Genomic DNA, 26,091 nt, shown 5'->3' on the forward strand with positions numbered 1-26,091 from the left:
TCAAAATTCAACAGTAAAAAATTAAGCAATCAGAAAATGGGCAAAAGACATTTTGCTGAGGAAGATATACAAATGGCAAATAATCACAGGAAAAGTTATTTAGCATTAATTTGCATTAGGGAAATGCAAATTAAAATCACAATAATATATTACTACGCACCTATTAGAATGGCTAAATTAGAAAATAGTGACAGCACCAAATGCTGATGAGGATGTGGAGAGGCTGAACCACTCATACACTTTGGAAAACAGTGTGGCTGTTTTTTGCTTTCACTTTTAGTAAAACTAAACATGTAACTACCATCTAACCCAGCAATTGCACTCTTGGGAATTTATCCCAGAGACATGGGAATTTATTCTCATACAAAAATCTGTACATGAATGTTTGTTGGAGTTTTATTCAACTGCTAAAAACTAGAAACAACCCAGATGTTCCTAAATGGGTAAATGGTTAAACAAATCATGGTATATACATAACATTGAATGTTACTAAGCAATAAAAGGCAATGAACTACTGATACACAGAACAATTTGGATGAATTCCTAGGTAATTATGCTGAGTGAAAAAAAGCTAATCAGCAAAAAGGTTACCATGCTTCCATTTATGTAACATTTATGAAATGACAAAATTTTAGAAATGGAAGACAGATTAGTGGTTGCCAATGCTTAGGATCAGGGATGGGGTACAGGAGGGAGGTGAGTGCGATTATGGAAGGGAAATATGAGGGATCTTTGTGGTGGTGGACTGTTCAGTATCTTGACTGTGGTTGTGGATACACAAACCTACACATGTGATAAAATTGTGTAGAATTAAATGCATACACACACAGGAGTACAAGTAAAACTGGAGAAACCTGAAATGAATAAAATCAGGGGACTGTATCAATGTCAGTGTCCTGGTTGTGATATTATACAGTAGTTTTACAAAATAAGTTACCATGGGGGTGCTGAGTAAAGTGTACATGGGATCTCCATCTTATTTCTTAGAATTGCGTGTGAATCTACTATTATCCCAATAAAATTTTCAATTAAATATTGTTGAGGGCCCAAAAGACTTTTTGGTATGTAGGTTATTTCTATCTATATTTATTGTATTAGAAAGTAAAACTAAAAGAAATTTAAACACAAAAATACACAAACATGCATTCCATTAGCCACTAGAGGAATATCATTACTTGTCATGTAACTGCTGGAACACTCCGTTGTACACTCATGAGAAGATGAGAGTGAAAAAAATAACAACTTAGTATTATTATGAACATCATTTTGATCTTGTAGCCTCCCCAAAATGGTCTCAGGGCTAGGATGACCAACTCATCTAGTTTTACTGGGACTTTCCTGGTTTAAGCAGTGAAAGTCCTGGCAAAACCAGTATAGCTTGCCTGAGACTCACCTGGTTTTAAAACTGAAACTGCCATATCTACAGAACCTCATCAGCCCTGGGCAAACTGAACTGGTTGTTCTCCATACTCATGGACTTTTTGGGTCCTTGGACAACGCTTTAAGAACCTCTTTGTCAGCCCATCCTTACACAGAAGAAATTTCCAGTTCAGTGTTATTACCTCACCATCACGTAGGAGTTGAACATCTTCACATTGTAATTTGTTAGAAACTCCCCTACCCCATGCCAGTTACTTGCTCGACTTTCCTATATGGTTCATTCTACATTCTCCTTACCTTGGATTCCCCAAATAAGATGTCACTGAAAGTGCTTTGTAATGAAAAAAATGTCATCAGAATGTGAGTGTGTACCATCGTTTTTTGATGATTATCTTTTCAGGTCCAGTTCGTGGAGTGCAAGTGACCATCCCAGACGATTTTGTGAATGTGACTGTTGGATCTAATGTCACTCTCATCTGCACCTACACCACCACTGTGGCCTCACTGGACAAGCTTTCCATCCAGTGGACATTCTTCCATAAGGAGTCACAGCCAGTTTCTGTAAGGACTTCTTCCCCCTAAACTCCTCTCCTTTGGTAGTTCCGACATAAACTGTTGGGGTCAGTGTGAGAAGAAGGAATGGTAAGCCAGTGGCAACAGGAGCAGAACCTCAGATGCAAGGTGTTTGAAGATAGCTGTTTAGGGAAGATCATCATCTAAGTGACTTGGCTTTTGTCCTCTCCTCATATTCAGTTACAGCCTGTTATCTCAATTCTGTGTAGGTCAACATCAAGTATATCATGCATTCTAGAGTAGACAGGAAGGGTCTTTCTCACAGGTGAAATGAGCAGTAGTTCTGAAAGGGCTTCTCCCATCCCCCAGATCTCTCCCTATTATTTCCAGAAAACCCCAGTTCAAATATATGTCCTAGTTGATCTGCAAATCTCTGTCAAACTTAATATCTGGGCTCTGCCTGTCAAGTGAGCTAGCTCATTGTGACAGACTGAGTCCTGATGGAATGAGACTCTCCAGGTGGGTGGATAAGGGCAAAGTAGTAATGAACCTTGGGAAATAAAAGGCATCTGGAGACTAGAGGATAAGAGACAGGAGGGGAGGCTAGGGTCTGGGGAAGAGGTTGCTGGAGGAGGGTGGGTGAAAGTCAAAGGAGGAGGATGATTCTACTTGCAAGCTGCCTATTCCCAGATTTTTTTCATCTGGCCCTAAGGGTAATGCCTTCTTTAAATTAGTCCAGGGACTAAAATGGTATACTCAAAAGTATGTGTGTGTGCGTGCATGTATACGCACATGTACGCATGTGCATGCACTCATGCATGTGAGTGTGCAAGCATGTATGCCAACACATATCCCTTGAGGGAAAAAGTCTGTAGCTTTCATCAGATTTTCAGAAGGATGTATGATCCAAAACAAGGAGTTCAGAGAAGAGACAAATCAGTGTGGTTTGGATATAGTGGAGTTGGGCCTTAAAGGAAAGCAAGGTTCTGATTATAGAAAGACAGAGGGAGAGGCGAGTTGAGCGGGCTAGAGGAGGCCCAAGGGCAGACGTGGAGAAGAAGGAGGGCCAGTGTCTCTTCAGCCATCACTGGTCTTTTGGTCTTTTGTCTTTACCAAAGGTCCTGAACATTTGTTTAGCAGGAAACATCGTTCAAGGGGAGACTATCAATGCCACCCTCTAATCAAAGTTAAACAATTTTGCTCAGTACTGGTTACCTTAGACAAGTATCTGAATCACTCTGTGCCTCTCTTCAAAACATGGTAGAATAGTAATATTCTTCTACATGGGCAGTACACCACGTAGCATTCAGTTCTCAGATCCACCCACTTTTTTTTTTTCCATCTTAATTGGAGTATAATTGCTTTACAATGGTGTGTTAGTTTCTGCTTTATAACAAAGTGAATCAGTTATACACATACATATGTCCCCATATTTCTTCCCTCTTGTGTCTCCCTCCCTCCCACCTTCCCTATCCCACCCCTTTAGGTAGTCACAAAGCACCGAGCTGATCTCCCTGTGCTATGCAGCTGCTTCCCACTAGCTATCTATTTTACATTTGGTAGTGTATATATATCCATGCCACTCTCTCACTTTGTCCCAGCTTACCCTTCCCCCTCCCCACGTCCTCAAGTCCATTCTCTAGTAGGTCTGTGTCTTTATTCCTGTCTTACCCCTAGGTTCTTCATGACTTTTTTTTTCTTAAATTCCATATATATGTGTTAGCATACGGTATTTGACTTTCTCTTTCTGACTTACTTCACTCTATATGACAGACTCTAGGTCCATCCACCTCATTACAAATAGCTCAATTTCGTTTCATTTTATGGCTGAGTAATATTCCATTGTATATATGTGCCACATCTTCTTTATCCATTCATCCAATGATGGACACTTAGGTTGTTTCCATCTCCGGGCTATCGTAAATAGAGCTGCAATGAACATTTTGGTACATGACTCTTTTTGAATTATGGTTTTCTCAGGGTATATGCCCAGTAGTGGGATTGCTGGGTTATATGGTAGTTCTATTTGTAGTTTTTTAAGGAACCTCCATACTGTTCTCCATAGTGGCTGTACCAATTCACATTCCCACCAGTAGTGCAAGAGTGTTCCCTTTTCTCCACACCCTCTCCAGCATTTATTGTTTCTAGGTTTTTTGATGATGGCCATTCTGACTGGTGTGAGATGATATCTCATTGTAGTTTTGATTTGCATTTCTCTAATGATTAATGATGTTGAGCATTCTTTCATGTGTTTGTTGGCAGTCTGTATATCTTCTTTGGAGAAATGTCTATTTAGGTCTTCTGCCCATTTTTGGATTGGGTTGTTTGTTTTTTTGTTATTGAGCTGCATGAGCTGCTTATAAATTTTGCAGATTAATCCTTTGTCAGTTGCTTCATTTGCAAATATTTTCTCCCATTCTGAGGGTTGTCTTTTGGTCTTGTTTATGGTTTCCTTTGCTGTGCAAAAGCTTTGAAGTTTCATTAGGTCCCATTGGTTTATTTTTGTTTTTATTTCCATTTCTCTAGGAGGTGGGTCAAAAAGGATCTTGCTGTGATTTATGTCATAGAGTGTTCTGCCTATGTTTTCCTCTAAGAGTTTGATAGTTTCTGGCCTTACATTTAGGTCTTTAATCCATTTTGAGTTTATTTTTGTGTATGGTGTTAGGGAGTGATCTAATCTCATACTTTTACATGTACCTGTCCAGTTTTCCCAGCACCACTTATTGAAGAGGCTGTCCTTTCTCCACTGTACATTTCTGCCTCCTTTATCAAAGATAAGGTGACCATATGTGCATGGGTTTATCTCTGGGCTTTCTATCCTGTTCCGTTGATCTATATTTCTGTTTTTGTGCCAGTACCATACTGTCTTGATTACTGTAGCTTTGTAGTATAATCCAAAGTCAGGGAGCCTGATTCCTCCAGCTCCGTTTTTCGTTCTCAAGATTGCTTTGGCTATTCTGGGTCTTTTGTGTTTCCATACAAATTGTGAAATTTTTTGTTCTAGTTCTGTGAAAAATGCCAGTGGCAGTTTGATAAGGATTGCATTGAATCTGTAGATTGCTTTGGGTAGTAGAGTCATTTTCACAATGTTGATTCTTCCAATCCAAGAACATGGTATATCTCTCCATCTATTTGTATCATCTTTAATTTCTTTCATCAGTGTCTTATAATTTTCTGCATACAGGTCTTTTGTCTCCTTAGGTAGGTTTATCCCTAGATATTTTATTCTTTTTGTTGCAGTGGTAAATGGAGTGTTTTCTTGATTTCACTTTCAGATTTTTCATCATTAGTGTATAGGAATGCCAGAGATTTCTGTGCATTAATTTTGTATCCTGAACTTTACCAAATTCATTGATTAGCTCTAGTAGTTTTCTGCTAGCATCTTTAGGATTCTCTATGTATAGTATCATTTCATCTGCAAACAGTGACAGCTTTACTTCTTCTTTTCCGATTTGGATTCCTTTTATTTCCTTTTCTTCTCTGATTGCTGTGGCTAAAACTTCCAAAACTATGTTGAATAAGAGTGGTGAGAGTGGGCAACCTTGTCTTGTTCCTGATCTTAGTGGAAATGCTTTCAGTTTTTCACCATTGAGGACGATGTTGGCTTTGGGTTTGTCATATGTGGCCTTTATTATGTTGAGGAAAGTTCCCTCTATGCCTACTTTCTGCAGGGTTTTTATCATGAATGGGTGTTGAATTTTGTCGAAAGTTTTCACCCACTTCTGATCAAACACAGCACAGCCCATGCCTCGATAGTGAGGGTATGAAGGAAAAGGCAGTCAGTCAGTGTCTAAAAATGGTGTATGCAAGAGAAGCTTGGGAAAGATGTAGTTGGACCTGTCAGGCAAGAACACCTGTACTGGACCCCTTCATTGTTTGGGGTCTCTAGGACAATGGCACCAGCTTTTAGGAGTAGGATGGGAGGGTCTGAGTTTGGTAACAATTCAGATCAGCACAAGCCCCTGGCAAAGCTGGGACAGTCTTGAGTTTGCCTTCTCATGCCCATGTCTGGAATTCCTTTCAGCTTCCTCCAAAAGGCTTTGGGACCTGTGGCTGCCTTGAGCAGGGCAGTGGTCAACTCTTGTCATAAGTTCGTCTTCTTTTCCTCCCCCAAGATCATTGTGTTAAAGGAGCAGTTGATTCCAAGACCTAGTATTTCTCAGTACCCAGGAGAGAATATCATCTCTTACTGACTATCCCCCCCATGGGGTTCCTTTGTGAATGGGGGCTATTGAAGTATTCCATAAGTCTTCTGACCAGGAGCCAGGGTATTCATTAGCATGGTATTTCTCTTAGAGAAGCCCTCCTCTCAGAAGACATGGACAGATTCAGATAGTCAGTCCCTCAGCAGGGAGTCACAGCTGAAGCCTCTAGGCCCCAGAACAGGCAGGCTAGCATAGAAGTTTTGGTTCCCCTCTGATCACATGAATGGCCTCCTCTACCACCCAGCTAGTCACTGGTAAAAGTACAGAGACTTCACCTGCCCATGAACAGAACAGGCATTGACCCTACTTAGCATGAGTCTCTCAAACAACACTTACTCTTCCAGAATAGCCACAGTGGAAGAAACCCTGTGCCATCTTCACCTTTCTAACACACATATAATGTGGACAACCTCTTTCTAGAACCTAGTATCTTTATATTCCATGGCCGCTCAGATTCTTCCAACTTGGCCTCTGCAGATAGCATTCTATCAAATGCTTTTCAGATGTTGGTGGAGTGCGGGTGCTTCATCTCCTCAGGGGCATTTGAAAATGAGAGGAATATTGGTTTAAGTGTTATAAATGGGAGTCACTACCAGCATTTAGTGGGTGGTGGCCAGAGAGGCTTATTGTCTTGCAATATGTAGGAGAGACCCACACAGGAAAGAATTGTCTGCCCCAAATGCCAGTGTGGCTCCCACCGAGAAACACTCCAGGTTCTTCTCTTCCCACCACCCCTTCCCATCAAAGTGTATCTATTCTGTGTCCCATTCCCTCAGGTGTCTATCCTTGTTAAATCTGATAAATTAGTGTAATGCTAAGGTGTTAAGGACTGGTGATCGTTCACTTTGTTGTCTCCCGAAGAAAATAATTTAAGCCGAAACCCTCCATGCTTCAAAGAAGCAGTTCGGTTGGTGGGTGTCTCAGGCAAATGGCAGGCTGGGAAGGGAGTGGTTTGGAGGCAGGGAAGCCTTCCTTTTGGTGTTATATTCCTTCCACGTGCAATCCCAGCCCCCTTATGCAGTCTAGAGAAAATTCTGGGCTTGAGACCATTGCCACTCTATACTCCTCACCTCCCATGGCTAGCGCCTTTATGAACAGTGCAGGAAAGCAAGAAGCTGGAAGGGAAAGAATGGGTGGTTTGCTGTGGACTTCCATGCCCTCCTCATTTCCAAAATGTACCCACAAAGCAGCTCTGGAGGCTAAAGGCATTTATTAACTCCAACTCAGACTCAAACAGAAAGCAGACTGAATTCTTTCAACCCTTCTTGTTTATACTCCAGCTTCTAGTTAGAGAGCAGTGTCACAAAGCTGAGGGGAAAGAAATCTTTTTGGACAAATCTGGCTCCCAGCTGCATGGCCTCCTGTGAATAGGAACTTGGCACAGTAGGGAGAGAAAGGCTGTCATTGCAGCTGGCAGCCGTCGAAGGCCTCATGTGGTGAACCTACTCGGCATGGGAAGCATCATGCCAATGAATAGCAGCAACTGGCAGGAGAAGGGTTGGGTTGGAGTAGCGGATGGGATGGCCCCAAGAGGGGAAGGTTGCCTGGGAATCATCTTCCTCGTCTAAGGCAGGGCTATGAGTGCCGTGTTAAGGTATTCAGCGGGAATTGGGAGGTCTGGATTCTAGGTCTGACTACAAATTGTGTGACCTTGGGAAGATCACTTCCTCTACTGGGGCCTCAGTGTCCTTTTCTGTAATAGAAGAGGATGAATCAGAGGTTACAAACTGGCAGCCTCTGGGCCTGATTTGGCCAGTGGATGCATGTTGGTTGGCCAGCCCAGTATTTTGTTCATTTCCACAGTTTGAAAGCCTTGTTTGTCTTGGCTCTCCAGTTCACCACAGTTCCCACTATCCTCCATGATCTTACCACTATCCACCAGCCCCTCCCAGCCATTTCCCATATGTCCAATATCCAGCTGGTTCCTGAAGGCTCTTCAACCTTAGCAACCATGAGCTAAGTTATCTCTAAGGGGCTCTTATAACTAATGTGCTATTATGTCTCCACATGTCAGCCTCTAATATCACCAAGGGGCAGGCAGAGAGGACCTTGGGGGGAAAGTGGGGCAGTCTGTCATGAACACAGCCACAAAGGGCAAGTGGGCAAAAGAATGAACAAGCACCACTTAAGGGAACACTTGGATGGGTTTTCTTAAAGCTGACTTGTCAGCCCCCAAATCACCACCCCCGAAGGATGTGGCCTGTTGAACAACCATGACTTTTCCTGGACCTCAATTGCTTTGATTTCTAAATTGACAATATACGTTCTTTGAAAAGTGTACAAGGCTCACAGGATCGTGGGCCGGGGTTTGGCCATCGTTCAGCTTTGATTTCTAAAAGGGTTATTCTTTTGTGGAAAATCGAACCAAGTTTCAGTCCTTCCTGTGTGATTAGATAAGTGGTTTCAGGAAAGCGTTTCATTTTGTTTCTCTTTACAAGGACAGTGTGACAGTGTGGACTTCCCCTAACAGAAAGTCCCTCCATCTGTGTGTCTGGCCGCTGACCTGCCCTGGGGACTTTCCTTCTCACACAGCACCCTGAGGCCAAGGCCTTTCCCTTTTAGGTCTCCATGTTACACCTCCTTACCTCCATTTCTCTCCCAGACACCTCCAGTATTATTTGTGCGACGGCAGGATATATCAGGCTACAGTGCGAGGAGCAAGGATAGAAGGGCTGGTGAAGGTCCTTTTTGTCGGGAAGTTACAAGTCCAGGGCCTCCTGACTTATTTGCTCATTGATTCCTGGCCAACCGTGAGACTTTTACAATGTGGCTTCTTTTCATGTCCTAGTGCTGACCTAAAACACATTCTCTTGGCCCCGTTTTCTGCAGTAATAAAGTCCTTTCAACTAGATCCTCTGGGACTTACTGTGGGCCGTAAGCAGGACTGATGTATCTCCCTGTGATGTCATCAGGCTTCAACATAAAACAGGCCGACCTACCCTCAGTCCTCCTAGGAGCAGGGGAAGCGGCCAGATGTCTAAGTTGTAAAGGGCTTCCTTGATAGACCACAGGCTGCGTTCCAGGTAAGAGTCCACAGGACAGCAAATTGTTAATTAGAAAGTAAATAAGGCTAGCGCTGGCTAGTGAAATGGAAAGCCGGATATCTTGGACGTCAACTCACATGAGGGTAATAGACCTTTGACAAGTTGAACTTCCTCCTGGCCTACCTGAATACCTTAGGTTACACTGGCTTTCCAGTTTGTAAGTCAAACAAGACCCCTCTGGGGCAAAAGTTTGTGATTTCAGTAGGTGTGAATGGACGAATTGAATTATAAATGATTCATTTAGGGCAGAAAAGAAAGCTAGTTGATGTTAGAGAACTGGAGGAGAGAGACAAGTTGTTTTCTCCTTAAATATACTCTTTTCTTTGAATTTTCCATCAGAGTCTCCGTTTCTGCTTTAGTTTAAAAGTATATTGGCTTTCTACCTGAAGGAGAATACACTTGAATTTATCTAGACAATATCTTTCGGTTTACTGATTGCCTTCCTTCTCGTTAGCCTGTTAATGTAAAAAGCACTGGACAAGGAATTAGAAGAACGACGTTCTTGACCCGGCCCAACTGTTAACTTTGTGTGTCTTTTTTTTAACCTCTTTGAGCTTCAGTCTCTTCTGTAAAGTGAGGAGAGTGAATTAAATGAACCGTAAGTCTCTTCTAGTAGATTTTATGCAATATTAATTGCCATTGGACTAGGCAATCCCAGTTTATTGAATAATAAAAAACAATCACTGGAATTATACACATTTATATGAAACTAGCAAAGAGTGTAAATAGGCTTTGTGTATTATGAAGGGACCTCAGGGACCACCTAGTCCAGTGATTACCAAAGTTTAGTCATTCATGTCTCATCTTCATGATTGTGTCATATTTGTGTATTACCAACACTAGTAATTATTTAATGCTGTTTTCTCTATTGACTTGGTTTTTTTTGTTGTTGTTTTGTTTTTGGTTTTTTTTGGCCGCACCACGCAGCTCGTGGGGTCTTAGTTCCCTGACCAGAGATTGAACCCGGGTCTGGTAGTGAAAGTGTTGAGTCCTAACCACTGGACCACCAGGGCACTCCCTGACTTGGTTTTTAAAAGTCTTAAAAATGTCCGCCTTAGTTTCACTGTAAGCAATAACATCCATGAAGTCACAGATCTGATGTGATAGCTATGTCTCTAATACACATTACATTTTTAAAGTTTTCAATTTCTTGCCACCTAAAATCAACTTGTCAGCTTACGCTTAGGGAGTACATACCATACTTTAGAGAACACTACTCTGGTTCCTCATTTAGATGTGGAAACTAAAGTTTGGAGAGATTAAATAACTTTGTTTCTTATTGCAAAGTAGGTTGCCATGTAGACATGAGGAGAGGCTACTGCCCCCATGTCACAGTCAGAGGTCCAGCATGGCTAAAACCCAGGTCTTATGGAAGCAACCTAAGTGTCCATCAACAGAAGAATGGATAAAGAAGATGTGGCACATATATACAATGGAATGTAACTCAGCCATAAGAAGAAACGAAATTGAGTTATTTGTAGTGAGGTGGATGGACCTAGAGTCTGTCATACAGAGTGAAGTAAGTCAGAAAGAGGAAAACAAATACCGTATGCTAACACATATATATGGAATCTAAAAAAGAAAAAATCATTCTAAAGGACCTAGGGGCAGCACAGGGGTAAAGACATAAAGACGCAGATGTAGAGAATGGAGTTGAGGACACGGGGAGGGGGAAGGGTAAGCTGGGACGAAGTGAGAGAGTGGCATGGACTTATATATACTACCAAATGTAAAATAGATAGCTGGTGGGAAGCAGCCGCATGGCACAGGGAGATCAGCTTGGTGTTTTGTGTCCACCTAGAGGTGTCGGATAGGGAGGGTGGGAGGGAGACGCAAGAGGGAGGAGATATGGGGATGTATGTATACATATAGCTGATTCACTTTGTTATAAAGCAGAAACTAACACACCATTGTAAAGCAATTATACTCCAATAAAGATGTTTAAAATAAATAAATAAATAAATAAACCCCAGGTTTTCTTACTCCTAGACCAGGTCTCTTTCCATCACACCATACTGCTTCCACAGTTGCCATTATGATCTGAATATCCATATTCTTTAACAGAGATGGGACTATAATCAAGATCTTTCTTAAATCTAGTAAATTATAATAATAATAAATAAATCTTTATGGATTTGGGTGAGTCGTTTAATCTCTGTGTTTGAGTGTCCTTATTTGTCTAAAAGCAGTAATAATTCCAGTTCTGCCTCCTGCTATGTGGGGAGAAAGGTAGCAGCTACCATTGACCAAGCACTTCCTAGGCCCTTGGCTAAGTTACTTTGCTTCATTCTCGCACCACCACTATGAAGCGATGGGGCCAGATGGTTTCTCAGGAGCCTCTCTGCTCTGAAATGTTATTCTTCTAACAAACAGGATGAACTCAGTTTTGCTTACCCAAAGGAATATGCATGTAAGGAGCGTGAATATTCTTTTAGGGAAATCAGATATTCTAGATAATCCCACTGGGTAAAGCAAACCGAAATCAAAAATGTTTATCAAGTAGGAAAGACGATGCTTTTGGTTTTCCCATCAGATGTTTGTGTCCTATATAATGAGTTTCCTGATGAGTAGACTCATCAGGTGAGCATCTTGATCTGTTAGCCTAAGCTTAGGAGTTGAATTCTGTCAGCTCCAGCTGCCTACTGTCTATAAGATATGCATATCTCCCTGCCCTGATGACATCACAGAGCTGCTTTGAGCACAAATGAGGTCGTGGCTGTGCAATGCTGTGAGAAAGCTAAAGTGTCCCACTGACCTGAGAAACTTTTGCCACAGGGACCTGTTCCTTACCGGGGGTGGGGGGTGGGGGATACTGCTTCCTTTTTTCATTCAATGTCAAAGTAGGTAACATTGGATAGGGGGAACTTCCACGTAGCTTACCCTAGCCCCGGACACTGTCCAGTTCTCATTTCTGTCATTTTCTGTCCTAGATTTACTATTCTGAAGGTGGACAAGCTACAGCCATCGGGCAATTTAAAGATCGCATTGTAGGGTCCAATGCTCCAGGTAACGCATCCATCACTATTGCACATATGCAACCAGCAGATAGTGGCATCTACGTCTGCGATGTTAACAACCCCCCTGACTTTTTCGGCAAAAATCAAGGCACCCTCAACGTCAGTGTGTTAGGTATGGACAATTTTTTCTGCTTTTTCTCTTCTTGCAGCAACTTAGGAATTGAATGAGCTAGGGCAGTGAGTTATTGGTACCAATTAAGCCCCAGGGTAAATATCCTCCCTGTTCCTTTTATTATCGGGAAAATAAAGACACACCACAAACCCAACCCACAGAGTAACACTGAGAAATCACTCATAAAACATGTTGAAACAATTGTCAAACCAAAAGGGCTGCCAACATGACAGATAGCAATAGATGACCACTTCCTGGATCCCTATCTCTGAAGGATGCGATGAGAACAGATGGGAAAATGCACAGTCCCACTATATGATCACTAGCAACTCTTTCCGAGGGAACCTCCAATTAGGGCCAGTCCTACCTGGGGGAAACAACTGTCAATTTGTTACCTCTCCAAAGCCAGCCACAATTCCCACCATTAAATCATTCTGTGGCATAAAGGCAGATGGATCCCTTTCTAAAATATTAATGCTATTTGGAAAAAAAGAAAGAGTTGAGAATTAATTTATTTATACACAAATATTCAGTATGTGACATGGGGCCAGTCATATCTGCTCTTAAATGAATTTGGAGTGGTTCATTTATGCAGCATTTATTGAGTGCCTGCTTTGTGCCAGGAGCCAGGATGGAGGCGTGGTTTCTGCTCCTGGGGAAGTTCACAATTTTGGTGATTCTTAGGGATCCTTCCAGTCTCTGTCTGAGAGGACAATGGGAGTTTTGCCCCTGTCTGTATGCCTAGCGGGTCCTGTCTGCAGGCCTTCAGATGTACTGAAGGGAGGGATGAAAGGGCTGTCAACCTTCGCCAACTAACCAGTTGAGCTAAGGGCTCTCCCACTTCTAAGTAACCCAAATGGAGCTTATCTAGCCGTTGCTGCTCTTGAGCTGTGTATATCCATCGCGGGAAAGGAGGAACTAGATCAAACCAGTGACTTGATAATTGAGTAGCTTTGAAAAGCCGCAATTGGTAACAAGGTGCACACCCCAGGAGGACTGCCCAGAACTGTCTGAGCTTGCTGCCCAGGTGATGCCTAAAAAGAACCAGCTATTTACTGTGAGGTTTGCCACTGCATCTACCCACCTGGAAAAGAAGAAAAGGTAATCAAGAGCTGATTTCTAGGAACGGGATGACTCTATCATGTTTTTATTTTGCTGTACCCTGTGCTAGGCTTTGGGGTAAAGGGGATGACAAGAGAAGTATACACAAGCCCTTTCCTGGGAGAGTTGATGTTCCAGTGTGGAATAGATGCTAGCACATCAGGCTGGGAGTCAGAAGACCTAGGTTCTAGCTCTTACTCTGCTACTCAGTGGGCTCAGGCAAGTCAGTCCACCTTTCTCTGGCCATTTTGAAATGGGGTTGAAATTCCTGCCCTGTCATATTATCGTTATGAGAATCAAATGATATGCTGGAGATTCAGTGTTCATAGAATTTGAGGGATTAGTCCTCTAATGTTTTTCTCTTACTCCCTGGCTCTGGGTTGTCCTGACCAGAAACAACCTAAAGAAGCCAAGCCTCTTTTTCTCTGAACTTGGAAATAGCCCTGAGGTAAAGTTAGGGTGGTTAATATTCTTAAAGTTCAGAGAGTCCCCAATCAACTTCCATAAGAAGTTGAGGGTCATTTCCTCTCTAAGTTGTTTTTTCCCATGCGTCTTTGGGTCAGTTGTTCTTGCAATGACTGTGCCATGACTTTTCCTTAAGCATCCAGTATCCAGGCAAGATAAGAGACAGAAGGCTCTGTGGATTTCTTTGTTTGGGAACTCTCAAAATCCTATTTTTATTAATTAGGCTAAGAACAAAGGCATTCCACAAATTTATGCTTTCTGGAAATTTTGAGATTGATATTTCCTCTAAAAATTGCAGAGGCTGCTTGCAGTTCTCAAATTCTATTGCACATGAGTGCCTGTTCTGCTTGCCCTGACTGAGGGGTGGGGCATGGTAGCGGCAAGTGTGTAAGGGAGACCAACTGAGGAGAAAGGTATTGATATTTCCTTAAATATTGCTCTTCCTAGCAATGCATCTTTCGGAGACTTTTCATAACCCAGTGGTAGACATAGATCCCATGCATTCACTCATTTATGCATAAATTCATTCGGCAAACCCTGAACACATGTTCAGTTACCATGGTAGGCAATGGAGATGGAAAGATGTCAAAGTTCAGCTCCCAGCCCTCCTAAACTTCAAAGTCTAGTGGGGGAGGCAGATATATAACATAAGCTTACAGTGGAGGGAGGAGAGGAGAGCTGGGAGATCACAGGGGAAAGGGCATAAAGCCGTGCAGGGGGAACTGGAGAAGGCTTCCTGGAGAAAGTGACTTCTGCATTGAATGTTGAAGGATATGCAAGAGCGTGTCAGGCAGAAGAGGGGCTGAGGTGGCAGGGCACGATTTAGGTGAAGGAAACAGCAATGCACAAAGGCCCAGGTGGTTTGGACGAACATTCAATTGAGAGACTTCCATTAGGTATGATAGCTTTAGAAAATGAATCTCTGAAAAATACCCAGCAGAAGTTTGAATAATTATTTTGTATGCACTTGGAAGGAGCATCATCTTCCTTCTGCAATTTGGCACATAAAAAGAAAATGATGAATTTAGAGAAGGTTTGAGAACACAGTGAAGCATTTTCATTAATTTTCTGAGGTGAGCCTCTTCTTCCCATCCCAATTCTGTAGAAAGCAATAAAGCTAAATGGTAGATCAGTGGCTTTGCCAGTAAAACATCCAAGTTCTGTCGGGGACTTTAACTGGATGAAATGTCAATTCAATACTGAATCAGTAGTCTTAGAAAATATATGGATTTGGGATGTGGTTCAGAGTGATTTACTAAGTGTTTGGTTAATAAAAAATAAAGAAAAATGTGTTCAGCAAAATAAAAAAATGCCTATCTGGGTTTGATTCTGGGCTCAAGAAATGAATGCAAGTAATTCCAGGGTTTTGTCCATAATTAGTTCAAGTCCTGGGGTCTGGCTTCGTGATGAAGCACCCCCATTTAATTTTCGATTCAGATTATTCTATTCCACTTATAGTGGAATAAAATCACCATGTTTTTAAAAAAGGCAATATCTAAATCTAGTGATAGGTGCACTGGATTTCTGGTTAAATAGCCTAGTTTATTTAGGGTAGGCAAATCCAAGGAGTTATCTCCATCTGAGGAAATCAACAGTAAGAAAGAATAAAGAGGGACTTCCCTGGTGGCACAGTGGTTAAGAATTTGCCTGCCAATGCAGGGGACATGGGTTCGATCCCTGGTCCAGGAAGATCCCACATGCTGCGGAGCAACTAAGCCCATGTGCCACAACTACTGGGCCTGCGCTCTAGAGCCCGTGAGCCACAACTACTGAAGCCCATGTGCCTAGAGCCCGTGCTCCGCAACAAGAGAAGCCACCACAGTGAAAAGCCCATGCATCGCGATGCAGAGTAGCCCCTGCTTGCTGCAACTAGAGAAAGCCTGCGCGCAGCAATGAAAACCCCATGCAGCCAAAAATAAATAAATAAATTTATTTAAAAAAAGAAAGAATAAAGAGCTAAACAGAAAAATACTTCTTTTAATTAAAAGACACCTGTTTAAAAGAAGGGATGGCACAACAGACAATTGGCTTAAGAAGGTATGGTACATATACACAATGGAATATTACTAAGCCATAAAAAAGAATGGAATACTGCTGGTTGCAGCAGAATGGAAAGACCTAGAGAATATTATGCTTAGTGAAATAAGTCCAACAGAGAAAGACAAATACTGGATATCATTTATACGTGGAATCTAAAAAATAATACAAATGAATGTATATGCAGAACAGACTCACAGACATAGAAAACAAACTAGTGGCTATCAGAGGGAAGAGGGAAGGGGGAGGGACAGATTAGGGGTGTGGGATTAACAGATACAAACTATTATATATATAATAGATAAGCAACAAGGACATACTGTATAGCACAGGGAATTATACCCATTATCATAACCTATAATGGAGCATAATCTGCAAAAATACTGAATTGCTATGCTGTACATCTGAAACTATAACAGAATATCACAAATCAGTACACTTCTGTTAAAAGACAAGAAGGGATTGTGAAATTTTCAAAGAACTATAGCTATATCCATCTGTTTTCCTGCTCACATGTACAGTGGGTTAGAGTCTGAGATTGGAAGATTATCAGTGGCAAGGTCGGAAATGTGGCAGCAGGAGTTCATTCCTGCCTGTGGCCAACAGCAATTCCACGTGTATGATACTATATACATTATTTTATTTATATAAATACAATATATTTGGATTAGCTGGAGGCCAGGTAATCTCTTGTTCACATTTTACAGATGAATCAACTGAGGTTTGGCTATGTTAGGTTACTTGCCTAAATACATCTAGGGTAAAGTTGTGGAGCAGTGTTCGGTGTGGATCCAGAGCTGTGCTCTTAACTGCTGCCTCCCAAGTAAGAGCCAGAGAGCTGGGCATCCTGGAGCATTTAGGGTCTAACTAGCCGAAGGCAGAGAATCTATGCCTTTGGAGTGTTTTATATCCAAATTAAGGAAGGTGAATTGGAAAGTATCGATTCAGATCCTTGTCTATAAGTCAGACTGAGGATAGAATAAGCTGTGAGCAGTAAGATAAGTGAGGAGAATCAGATTCTCAGCTTCCCACAGGAGTTCCCCATACGCAGATGAAACTCAGTATATCCCAAACTGACCTCATCATCGCCCCTTCCTCCTCCTCACTACTTCCCCGAAAACCTGCTACTCACCCTAACCCTCACCCTGTATTTATCTCAGGGGATGGCAAGATCATGTACCCAGCTGTCAAATCAGGAACCTGGGATTAATCACTGAGCCCACCCTCTTCCTCATGCCACAGATCCAGCTGGTCCTCAAGCCCTCTCGACTTCTTAATACGGCTTGAATCTGTCTCCTCCTGTCCCTTGGCTCAGGAAGCCCTGGAGTCAGAGCAATTCATCTAAAACGTTAAAATGATCATCATCCCTCCCCTGCTTAAATTCCTTCTGTGGTCCTGCTGCTCTCGGTATAAAATACATGAAACACGAAGCCCCCTAATCTATGGCCTCACTGCTCTCTAGCCTAATCTCTTACCACTCCCCCACCCTACTTCAGAACTGTGTCAAGAGTCACTTTTGAATTTCTGGTGCCTAGTCCAGTGCTGGGCACACAGATGGCACTCAAGTAAGTGCTTGTGGCATGAAGGATGAATCAAGATTTCAGTGCCCTGTAGCACACCTCTCCCCCGCAACGGGTTTCCCCTCCCGATGAGGGACACGGGCAAATTCAAACCCTCTATTTTGTGTCACCCCCAGAAGAATAAATGCCAAAAAATGACTCACAAAGGAAAAATATGGCATTAATAAAACAATGTTTTAAAAAGAATAAGTAACCAGTTATCTCAAAGTATTTAAGGGTTCTGTTTTCCTTTAAGACTGTGCTTCCAAAGTATAAACTATGTTCCTAGTTGTTTTGTAATAAAGGCATATTTTAAGGCACAATGCAGAAATTCATGGTTATGAATCTGGGGAGCAGGCAGATAGAATGGATGCTATTAGAATATTAATGGCCCAGTGACAGAAGGTCTTTGTACCTGAAGTGCTCTACTCCCACCTGGTGGTACAGCTAGAAAACTGTCAAAATAAGTTTTTAAAGATTAAAAACAAATAAGTATACATATTCTACAAAAGGAAAGTGAGGAAGTGACTAAAATTGGTACAGACTGCCATTCGTCATGCAGGATTTTTTACTCTTTGTCATTGCCTTACAGTCAAACCTTCTAAGCCCTTTTGCAGCATCCAAGGAATACCAGAAACTGGCCATCCTGTATCTCTTACTTGCCTCTCTGTGCTTGGAACACCTTCCCCGGTGTACTACTGGTATAAACTTGAAGGAAGGGACATCGTCCCAGTGAAAGAAACCTTCAGTGAGTATAGCCCTCTGCTGCCCCTGGCAAGGCCTGGTGTGTGGGCTTGGTCGACAGCATGTGTGTGTGACTGGATGTTGTCCTTAGAGCACAATCTTTGAGTTTTCTGGGAGGAGAATGTACAAAGAATGTCAATCTCTCATCAAGATGGCTGTCCTCTGGTCTTCTCCCCAACTTCTAGAAACCAAGACCATTTTTGGCTCGCAGGTGGTGGGTATGGAGAAAATAGGCATCGTCCCAGATGGGAGTCTCCAGGGGTCTAGTTGGACCCTGGACATCTCAAGAAAGAGAGGCCAATGTGAGGAAGTGGGTGGGCATTGAATTATCTGCTACATTCACATGATCTCTACCCACATAAGAGATTTCAAAATGCTATTTCCTGGTTTTGACAGACCCAGCCACCGGGATTTTGTTTATTGGAAATCTGACCAATTTTGTACAAGGTTATTACCAGTGCACCGCTATCAACAACCTTGGCAATAGTTCCTGTGAAATTGACCTAACTTCTTCACGTGAGTTGATCATATAACTTTAACAGTTTCTCCTTAAGTCAAGTATGCTGGGCCTGCCAATCAAGTAAATTAATTAGAATCCCTGGTTAGTCCTTCCTGACTGGAGACTTTGGTGCTTTATTTATAGGTTGACATGGTGGATGACCATCCTAATATCTAATGCTTACATAATACTTAATATATGCCACATGCTGCTTCAAATTGTTTACAAAAATTAATTTGCTTAACCCTCACAAAATCTCCAGAAAGTAAAACAACAGCCTCATTCATAGTACGAGGCTGAATTTTCTTTGTGATGCTGTTGGTAGATCCAGGTGAAGCTACAGCAATCTGCGTCAAACATGGAGCTCACAAACTTTCCAGTTATTAACTAATTTGCTGAAATCTGCCTCTAATAATAATAGTAATAACGACACTTGCACCTACATTCAGAGCAGCTAATATTGCGGAGCACAAACTATGTGCCGGACGCTTGGCCGCGTGCTGTGAGCGTTATCCCACTCAGTCCTACAATCACTCCGTCTAGGAGGCATAATATACTGTTAAGCTTCACTTTACTGAAAAGGAAACTAAAGCTCAGGGAGGTAAGTGACTTGCTCAGGGTCATTCAGTTTGTAACTGGCAGAGTCACAATGCCTCTAAACCTCAACCTTCCAGTTCCAACGTGCCTAGTTACTAAGCATAGACTTGAGGGTCTGAGATTGTCAAATTGGGCCAGTTAGGGGGCAAGTTCTCACAAGGGATATCTTGCTACACCTCTCAAGGATCACTTCATTACATTTCAGATCCTGTCATTTATTCATTTTTTCAAACTTCCTTTGAATCTCTGATTTTAATATATATCATATCCAGGAGGCCCAGTTCCATTGGATTATTATTCTCCTATGAAGCTGGGCTTTCTTCCTTTTATTTGTCCGGAATCAGACATTTTCCAACTCCAGTTTGCTCCTTCATTTTCGTATCACTTTCAGCCATTTTTTAAACATCTTTATTGGAGTATAACTGCTTTACAATGTTGTGTTAGTTTCTGCTGTATAACAAAGTGAATCAGCTATACATATACATATGCCCCCATATCTCTTGCGTCTCCCTCCCTCCCACCCTCCCTATCCCACCCTCCCTATCCCACCCCTCTAGGTGGTCACAAAGCACCGAGCTGATCTCCCTGTGCTATGCGGCTGCTTCCCACTAGCTATCTATTTTACGTTTGGTAGTGTATATATGTCCATGCCACTCTCTCAGTTTGTCCCAGCTTACCCTTCCCCCTCCCCATATCCTCAGGTCCATTCTCTACGTCTGCGTCTTTATTCCTGTCCTGCCCCTAGGTTCTTCAGAACCTGTTTTTTTTTTTTTTTTTAGATTCCATATATATGTGTTAGCATACGGTATTTGTTGTTCTCTTTCTGACTTACTTCACTCTGTATGACAGACTCTAGGTCCATCCACCTCACTACAAATGATTCAATTTCGTTTCTTTTTATGGCTGGAAACGTCATCTTTTTGTGTGTCCTTTTTTGTGGTCCCATTCTGTCCCTGCTCCCTTGATCATTTCTGCTGTTTTTCTCCATATCTTCCCCAATCTCTTTTTGCCTTTCTAGAGGTACAGTCATATTGCAGATATAGAGACTCCTCAGATTTGTACTTGAGCCTTGCTTCCTTTTGAATCCTCTTTTCAATGATGTCTAGCATTTGGCTTCCTTCCTGCCTTCCTGCCTTCTTGACTTCCTGCCTCCCTCCTTCCCTCCATCCCTCCCTTCCTCAAACCTTCATTGACTATCTACTGTATGTCAGGGAATGTCCTAGGCGATGGAGATTCAGACATTAATAAGATATATGTCTTACACTCAAGGAGCTCACAGATTAGCTAGAGGCACAAACACTAAAATTTGTTAAATGTTATAACAGAGGTCTGCACAGGGTCTATAGGATGCCAAAGAAGAAACAACTAATTATGATTATAGAACCAGGGCCAGCTTTACCAATGAAGTGCTATTTGAGATGGAGCTTGCAAAGCCTGTTTCTTTAAAATTAGGATGAGGGTAAAAGGAGGTTGAAGGATGACAGCAGAGCAGCAGGCTTAGGAGGGCAACCAGTCGACGCTCAGGGAGGAAGGTGGAGGACTCCAGAAGGGATGTCTCCAAGGGAGGAAACAACAGCAACATAAGAAACTGATAGATTAGCTGATGTGTTTGAACTACCGAAAAGACTTTTGCTAGAAATTTTGGGGATTAGTAATAATACATTAAAAAACCCATAAATCCCCAAATGAGGCAATTATTAACCTTGGGGAAATTTTTAAAATGTTGTACAAGAAAGAGTCATACTATGTTCTGCAGCTGTGAACAATATTTACATGGTCATAATACTGCAAACATTGATTTAACGATACCTTATGTTATATTAGGAGAATATGGCGGGATGTGAGGGGAGTGGTGTAAGAGTTAAATCTTCAACCTCCAGAGTAGGAAGCCAATAGAAAATGACAAAATTTGGAAAAGGCAGAACATATTAGAACAAGTGTAATAGAAACATGGGGGCAAATTCCTCTTGTGAATGGGACTTAGAGATGGGAAGGAGTGGAGAAAGGAACTGCTGATTTTTTGTTGTTGTTGTTAGAAGCCTAGTAGAACTGTTTGACTTTCTAAATGATGCACATGTATTCCTTTAATCATAGAAAGTTAAAAGAATGATCAGGCAACTCAACTAGCCTTTCATCTCAGAGTATAAGATATTCATCCTTGCTTGAAGGGAGGCCGATGGGGATGGGCCCACCTGGAATCCAGACATGGTCTCTTGGGGACAATACCTCAGTGCTTGAAGGTCTGGCGCTCAGCTGGATCATTTCACACTCATTAAGTTTTTCCATAGACTGATCTAATAAACCAGATGCTTGTTTATGGAAATGGGCATATCCCTTCCCAGTGGCCAGAATGCATGAGGCTCTTTGGTGAGCATGGAATCTATGGAAGAGAAGGTTTTTAGGGAACTACTTCACGCATGCTTTGGGAAAGCCTGGTGAAATGTCCCTGCCTGTAACAGACATCATTTCTCTGGTGACCGGATTGCAGCTCCATCGTGTCTCTCTCACTGCCCAAGCAAATGCACGGTGAAGACTTACTTCTCCAAACCGCATTTTTTAGTTCGGGGGGGCCGTGCCACAGGATCTTAGTTCCCCGACCAGGGATCGAACCCACACCCCCGGCGGTGGAAGCGCAGAGTCCTAACCACTGGACCGCCAGGGAAGTCTGAAACCGCATTTCTAAAGCGACCCCACCTCCCCCAAGTTGGCATATTCTTTTCTCTTTATGTGTGTAAATGTGAATGGGAAGGCTACATAGTCAAGCCAGTCACCTTTCTTCTCCCACTATGAGTCCAGCTGAAAGAGTTCTAAGGGTTTCCATGCTCTCAGCCTATACAAGGCACCTTCCCACTATATGAATGCCCTGGATATTCCCCACTGGTCACGAATGCACGTGGATGAGGCAGACACTATGCTCCACTTTACTAACCAGCTGCTTGTGTCCTCCAGATCCAGAAGTTGGAATCATTGTCGGGGCCGTGGTGGGTACCCTAATAGGTGCTGCCATTATCTTCTCTGTGGTGTGCTTCGCGAGGAACAAGGCAAAAGAGAAGGGGAAGAAAAGGAAGAGAAATTCTAAACCCACCACAGAACTCCAGTAAGACCTTACTTTGTTGCCTTTACTTGAATAGACATTTCTCAGGCCTATCTCTTTCAGTCAGCTCTTCCTAAGCACTCCTTTTAGCATAAGATATAGAGGCATCTTTCTGCTCACCCTCACTGCTTTTATAAAAGAATGGTGATGGCTATCATGTACTGAGCGCTGTGTACCAGACTCTGTGCTAAGCATTTTATGTGTATCAACTCATTTAACTGCCACGACAATCCTTTTAGGGTTAAGAAAATGTTTTAATATATTAATATACTTGTCCTTCTACCAAGAGTGATAAAATGTAACTTTTAATGTTTATTTTATGGAACAAGGGGCCCATGGAAGCAAAAGTGCTGAGGGCCCAGGCTCTTGACCACTTTGTTATTTCTTATCAAATGTTATTTCTTATCCATTTCTGTGCTTCCACAACCAAGTGCCAAGCATTGCGCTAGATGGAGTGGGTGCTAGATATGCACCAGAGCCATGAATTTGGCCAAAGACCTTATTAGAACTTTAGACCCTTTCAACCTCATAAGTTTTCTCACCTCTTAAACACTGGTTTGTCTTTCTTGAACTCTCATTATATTGTTGAGACCTAACCTTTCTGCACTCCAAATGGAGACCCGTGGTCTGACAGTGAGTCAGACTATCAGAAATCACAGAGGTCCTGAACAGATTGGGACCTATGGTCACGGAGGCTACAGAGCCTATGGCTCCATGTGAGATGTCAAACCCTAACTTGTTCTTCCCTGGGCCTTCTTCCTGCAGACCAATGACAAATGTAAACCAAAGTGCAGAGTGTGAGACAATACCAGATGAAGATATCATCCAAATAGAAGCAACTCTGCCATCTTCCATCCATGAGGCTGAGCCTAATACCACCCTGGGGCCAGATGACAAGCCTCTCCCCAAGCCTGAGCCTGCCTTGCAGCCTGCCCTGGAGCTGGTCTCAGGGCCTGAGCTTGCCCCAGCGCCTGAGCTTGAGATCAAGCTGGAGCCACAGCAGGAACCGGAGCCCTCGATTGTAGTTGAGCCCTTCTGTGATAAGGGAGAGGGGGTGATTAAGACATAGGCCCGTGGCCTGAGTAGTGTTCATCACTAAGGAACCCATTACTGGCGTTTCGAATTCAGTTGACCTAACTAACCCACAACCTCCCTCCATTCTGACCAACTCTCTTCTAACAAGGTGCTCCTACCATCAATCCAAAGCAGACAGGTCAAGATAACTACTAAATAAATGCAAGGGTTCCTGCATTACCAGTATAGAGTACTTACAATTTGACTAACATGTAAACGCAACTAATTAAATGACAAATGATTTTGAACTCAGTTGAAGGTGTTTTACAACATGTGTGTCTTATTTCAGACAATCTTACTTCTCTATTTTTAGCTACTCTTTGAGATTCCACATGCACACATGACAAGGTGGCATTAACTGGATTCAATATTATTTCTAGGATTTGTTGTTGACAGAGCTTCCCTATTCATTTTCACATTGACCACTAAGAAAAGAATTCACCAGCATTATCTCATAGATTGGAAAAAAATTCCTTAAAATTCCAGAGGGAAATAAAGGGTACATATTAATTGGTACATAGCATTTAACACTAGGTCTTAAAATTAATGCTTCATTTATCATATTAGATTTCCCAAAGAACCACCAGCTATCCAATATCTGAGCACAGCAAAATTTTAAAATAACCCAATTTTTAAATGCAAAATAACGTACAGGCAAACAATTCCAAATACACTTTTCCTTCAATGAATACAAAATATTGATACTACAGGTGATGTACAATTTAGCTTTGCATGAGCTATTATGTTGTCACACTGTCTGATGCTATCTACTTTGGAAGGGCCAGAGTAGGAAACTGTTCTAAATGAACACTTAAGATCTATTTTGGATAATCGGAACTAATTAATCTATTTTACTGTTGGGATATTTCACATTAATAAAGAGATATCAATCTTGTATACATGCTTAATATTAACTAAAATGCATTGACATCACCTCTTCACCTGTTAAAAAGCTTTTCTATTGATCATTTTTTACCCACATCTGACTTTGAAGAAATTTACCGGTAGACTTTTTCATCTGTGTAATCAATCAGATTTTAAATCTTATTTTAAGGTTCAATAAGTAATACTCAATAAAAATCTTATTTTAATGATCCTAAGGTAAATCTTTTATAAATAATTTTATTGATATATACATTATGTACAATAAACTGCACCTATTTCAAGTGTAAAATTTGATGAGTTTTGACAGATGTATACACCCATGAAACCACCGTGGTAATCTACATGGAGCATTTCCATCATCCCAAAGTGTTTCCTGTGTCCCTTTGTGCAATCCCACCATCACCCTGGACCCAGGCAACCACTGATTTGTTTTCCATCCTTAGAGATTAGCTTTGCCTTTTCTTGACCTTCATATAAATAGGACCATACAGTATGCACTTTATTGTGTCTGACTTCCTTCTAAGTGAAGTCTTTTTTTAAAAAAAATTTTATTTATTTTATTTTATATTTTATTTTTGGCTGTGTTGGGTCTCTTGCTGTGCGCGGGCTTTCTCTAGTTGCGGTGAGCCGGGGCTACTCTTCGTTGCGGTGTGCGGGCTTCTCATTGTTGTGGCTTCTCTTGTTGTGGAGCACGGGCTCTAGGCGCACAGGTTTCAGCAGTTGTGGCACGTGGGCTCAGTAGTTGTGGCTTGCGGGCTCTAGAGCTCAGGCTCAGTAGTTGTGGCGCATGGGCTTAGTTGCTCCGCGGCATGTGAGACCTTCCCAGGCCAGGGCTCGAACCCGTGTCCCTTGCATTGGCAGGCGGATTCTTAACCACTGTGCCACCAGGGAAGCCCCTAAGTGAAGTCTTTTAAAATAATGAATCTCTAACTTATCACATTCAGATTTTCATGTAGAGGAAACTGTGAAACCATTTGTATATAGATCATACCTATACACTAATTGAGGTAGAGTCTTAGAAGGTTTTAGGGTAGATTGAAATTAAAATTAATATTACGCTTGTCCAGAGTCATGGAGAGAAGAGATAGCAAGTTTTTACTTATGCATTTTCCTTGATGTGTTAATTTTCAGCCAATCGCAGGGATTTTTGAAGCATCTGTAATTCCATTCAGACCAAATACAATATTATGACATACGGTATCTGATGGGTTCAGGAAGCAAAATGATGAAGGTCTTAAGAATGATCTAACATTTACAGCTTAAAAATTTCAATTACCAGAATGCCAAAGTAGCTGGAATTCACCTTCCCTTCTACTCTTATGACAGAGGTAAATCGCAAGAGACTAAAAATATATAATAGTCAACACCGCCCCCAAATTTCTGCTGAATTGGTGCTGAATAGGAAGGCAGGCACTCTTGGTGGTCTTATAGAGCTCTGCTCTTATTAGCACTGTTCTGATCAAAATGCCGATAAATAGTTGGATTAGTGGTTTTTAACCTTTTTTGAGGCCATGGATCACTTTGAGAATACACTGAAAACTCTGGACCCCTCTCCTTAGAAAAATGCTTATACACACAAAATGTCAAGTACAGTTTTAGATAAATTACAGACTCCCTGAATCCAAGAATAAGAACTAGTGAATTAGATAAAAACACAGAAGGCACACTTAATAAATCATGCATCCTGGGGTGCGTGGATACTCAAAATGATCTTGATAGTCTGGAAGGTGAGTTGAAATCAACATAATGAATTTGCCAGGAATGG

General features: G+C 41.9%; 1 protein-coding gene across 1 annotated transcript; it reads left to right on the forward strand.

Annotated features, from left to right (window-relative positions):
• Nucleotides 1-678: 678 nt before the first annotated feature.
• VSIG1 (V-set and immunoglobulin domain containing 1) lies at nucleotides 679-24,611 on the forward strand. The gene is made up of 7 exons (XM_033408850.1): nucleotides 679-696; nucleotides 1,738-1,941; nucleotides 12,073-12,271; nucleotides 18,026-18,181; nucleotides 18,574-18,693; nucleotides 22,223-22,370; nucleotides 23,133-24,611. The coding sequence occupies exons 1-7, from the start codon at nucleotides 679-681 to the stop codon at nucleotides 23,434-23,436; spliced, it is 1,149 nt and encodes a 382-aa protein (XP_033264741.1). The 3' UTR covers nucleotides 23,437-24,611.
• The last annotated feature ends 1,480 nt before the right edge of the window (nucleotides 24,612-26,091 follow it).

Source organism: Orcinus orca, chromosome X (assembly GCF_937001465.1).
Source record: "Orcinus orca chromosome X, mOrcOrc1.1, whole genome shotgun sequence".
NCBI classification, from domain to species: domain Eukaryota; kingdom Metazoa; phylum Chordata; class Mammalia; order Artiodactyla; family Delphinidae; genus Orcinus; species Orcinus orca.

Coding starts and splice junctions, on each gene's coding strand:
- VSIG1 (XM_033408850.1), top strand. Junction 18,694..22,222: donor AATTGACCTAACTTCTTCAC/GTGAGTTGATCA, acceptor TGTGTCCTCCAG/ATCCAGAAGTTGGAATCATT. Junction 22,371..23,132: donor AAACCCACCACAGAACTCCA/GTAAGACCTTAC, acceptor TTCTTCCTGCAG/ACCAATGACAAATGTAAACC.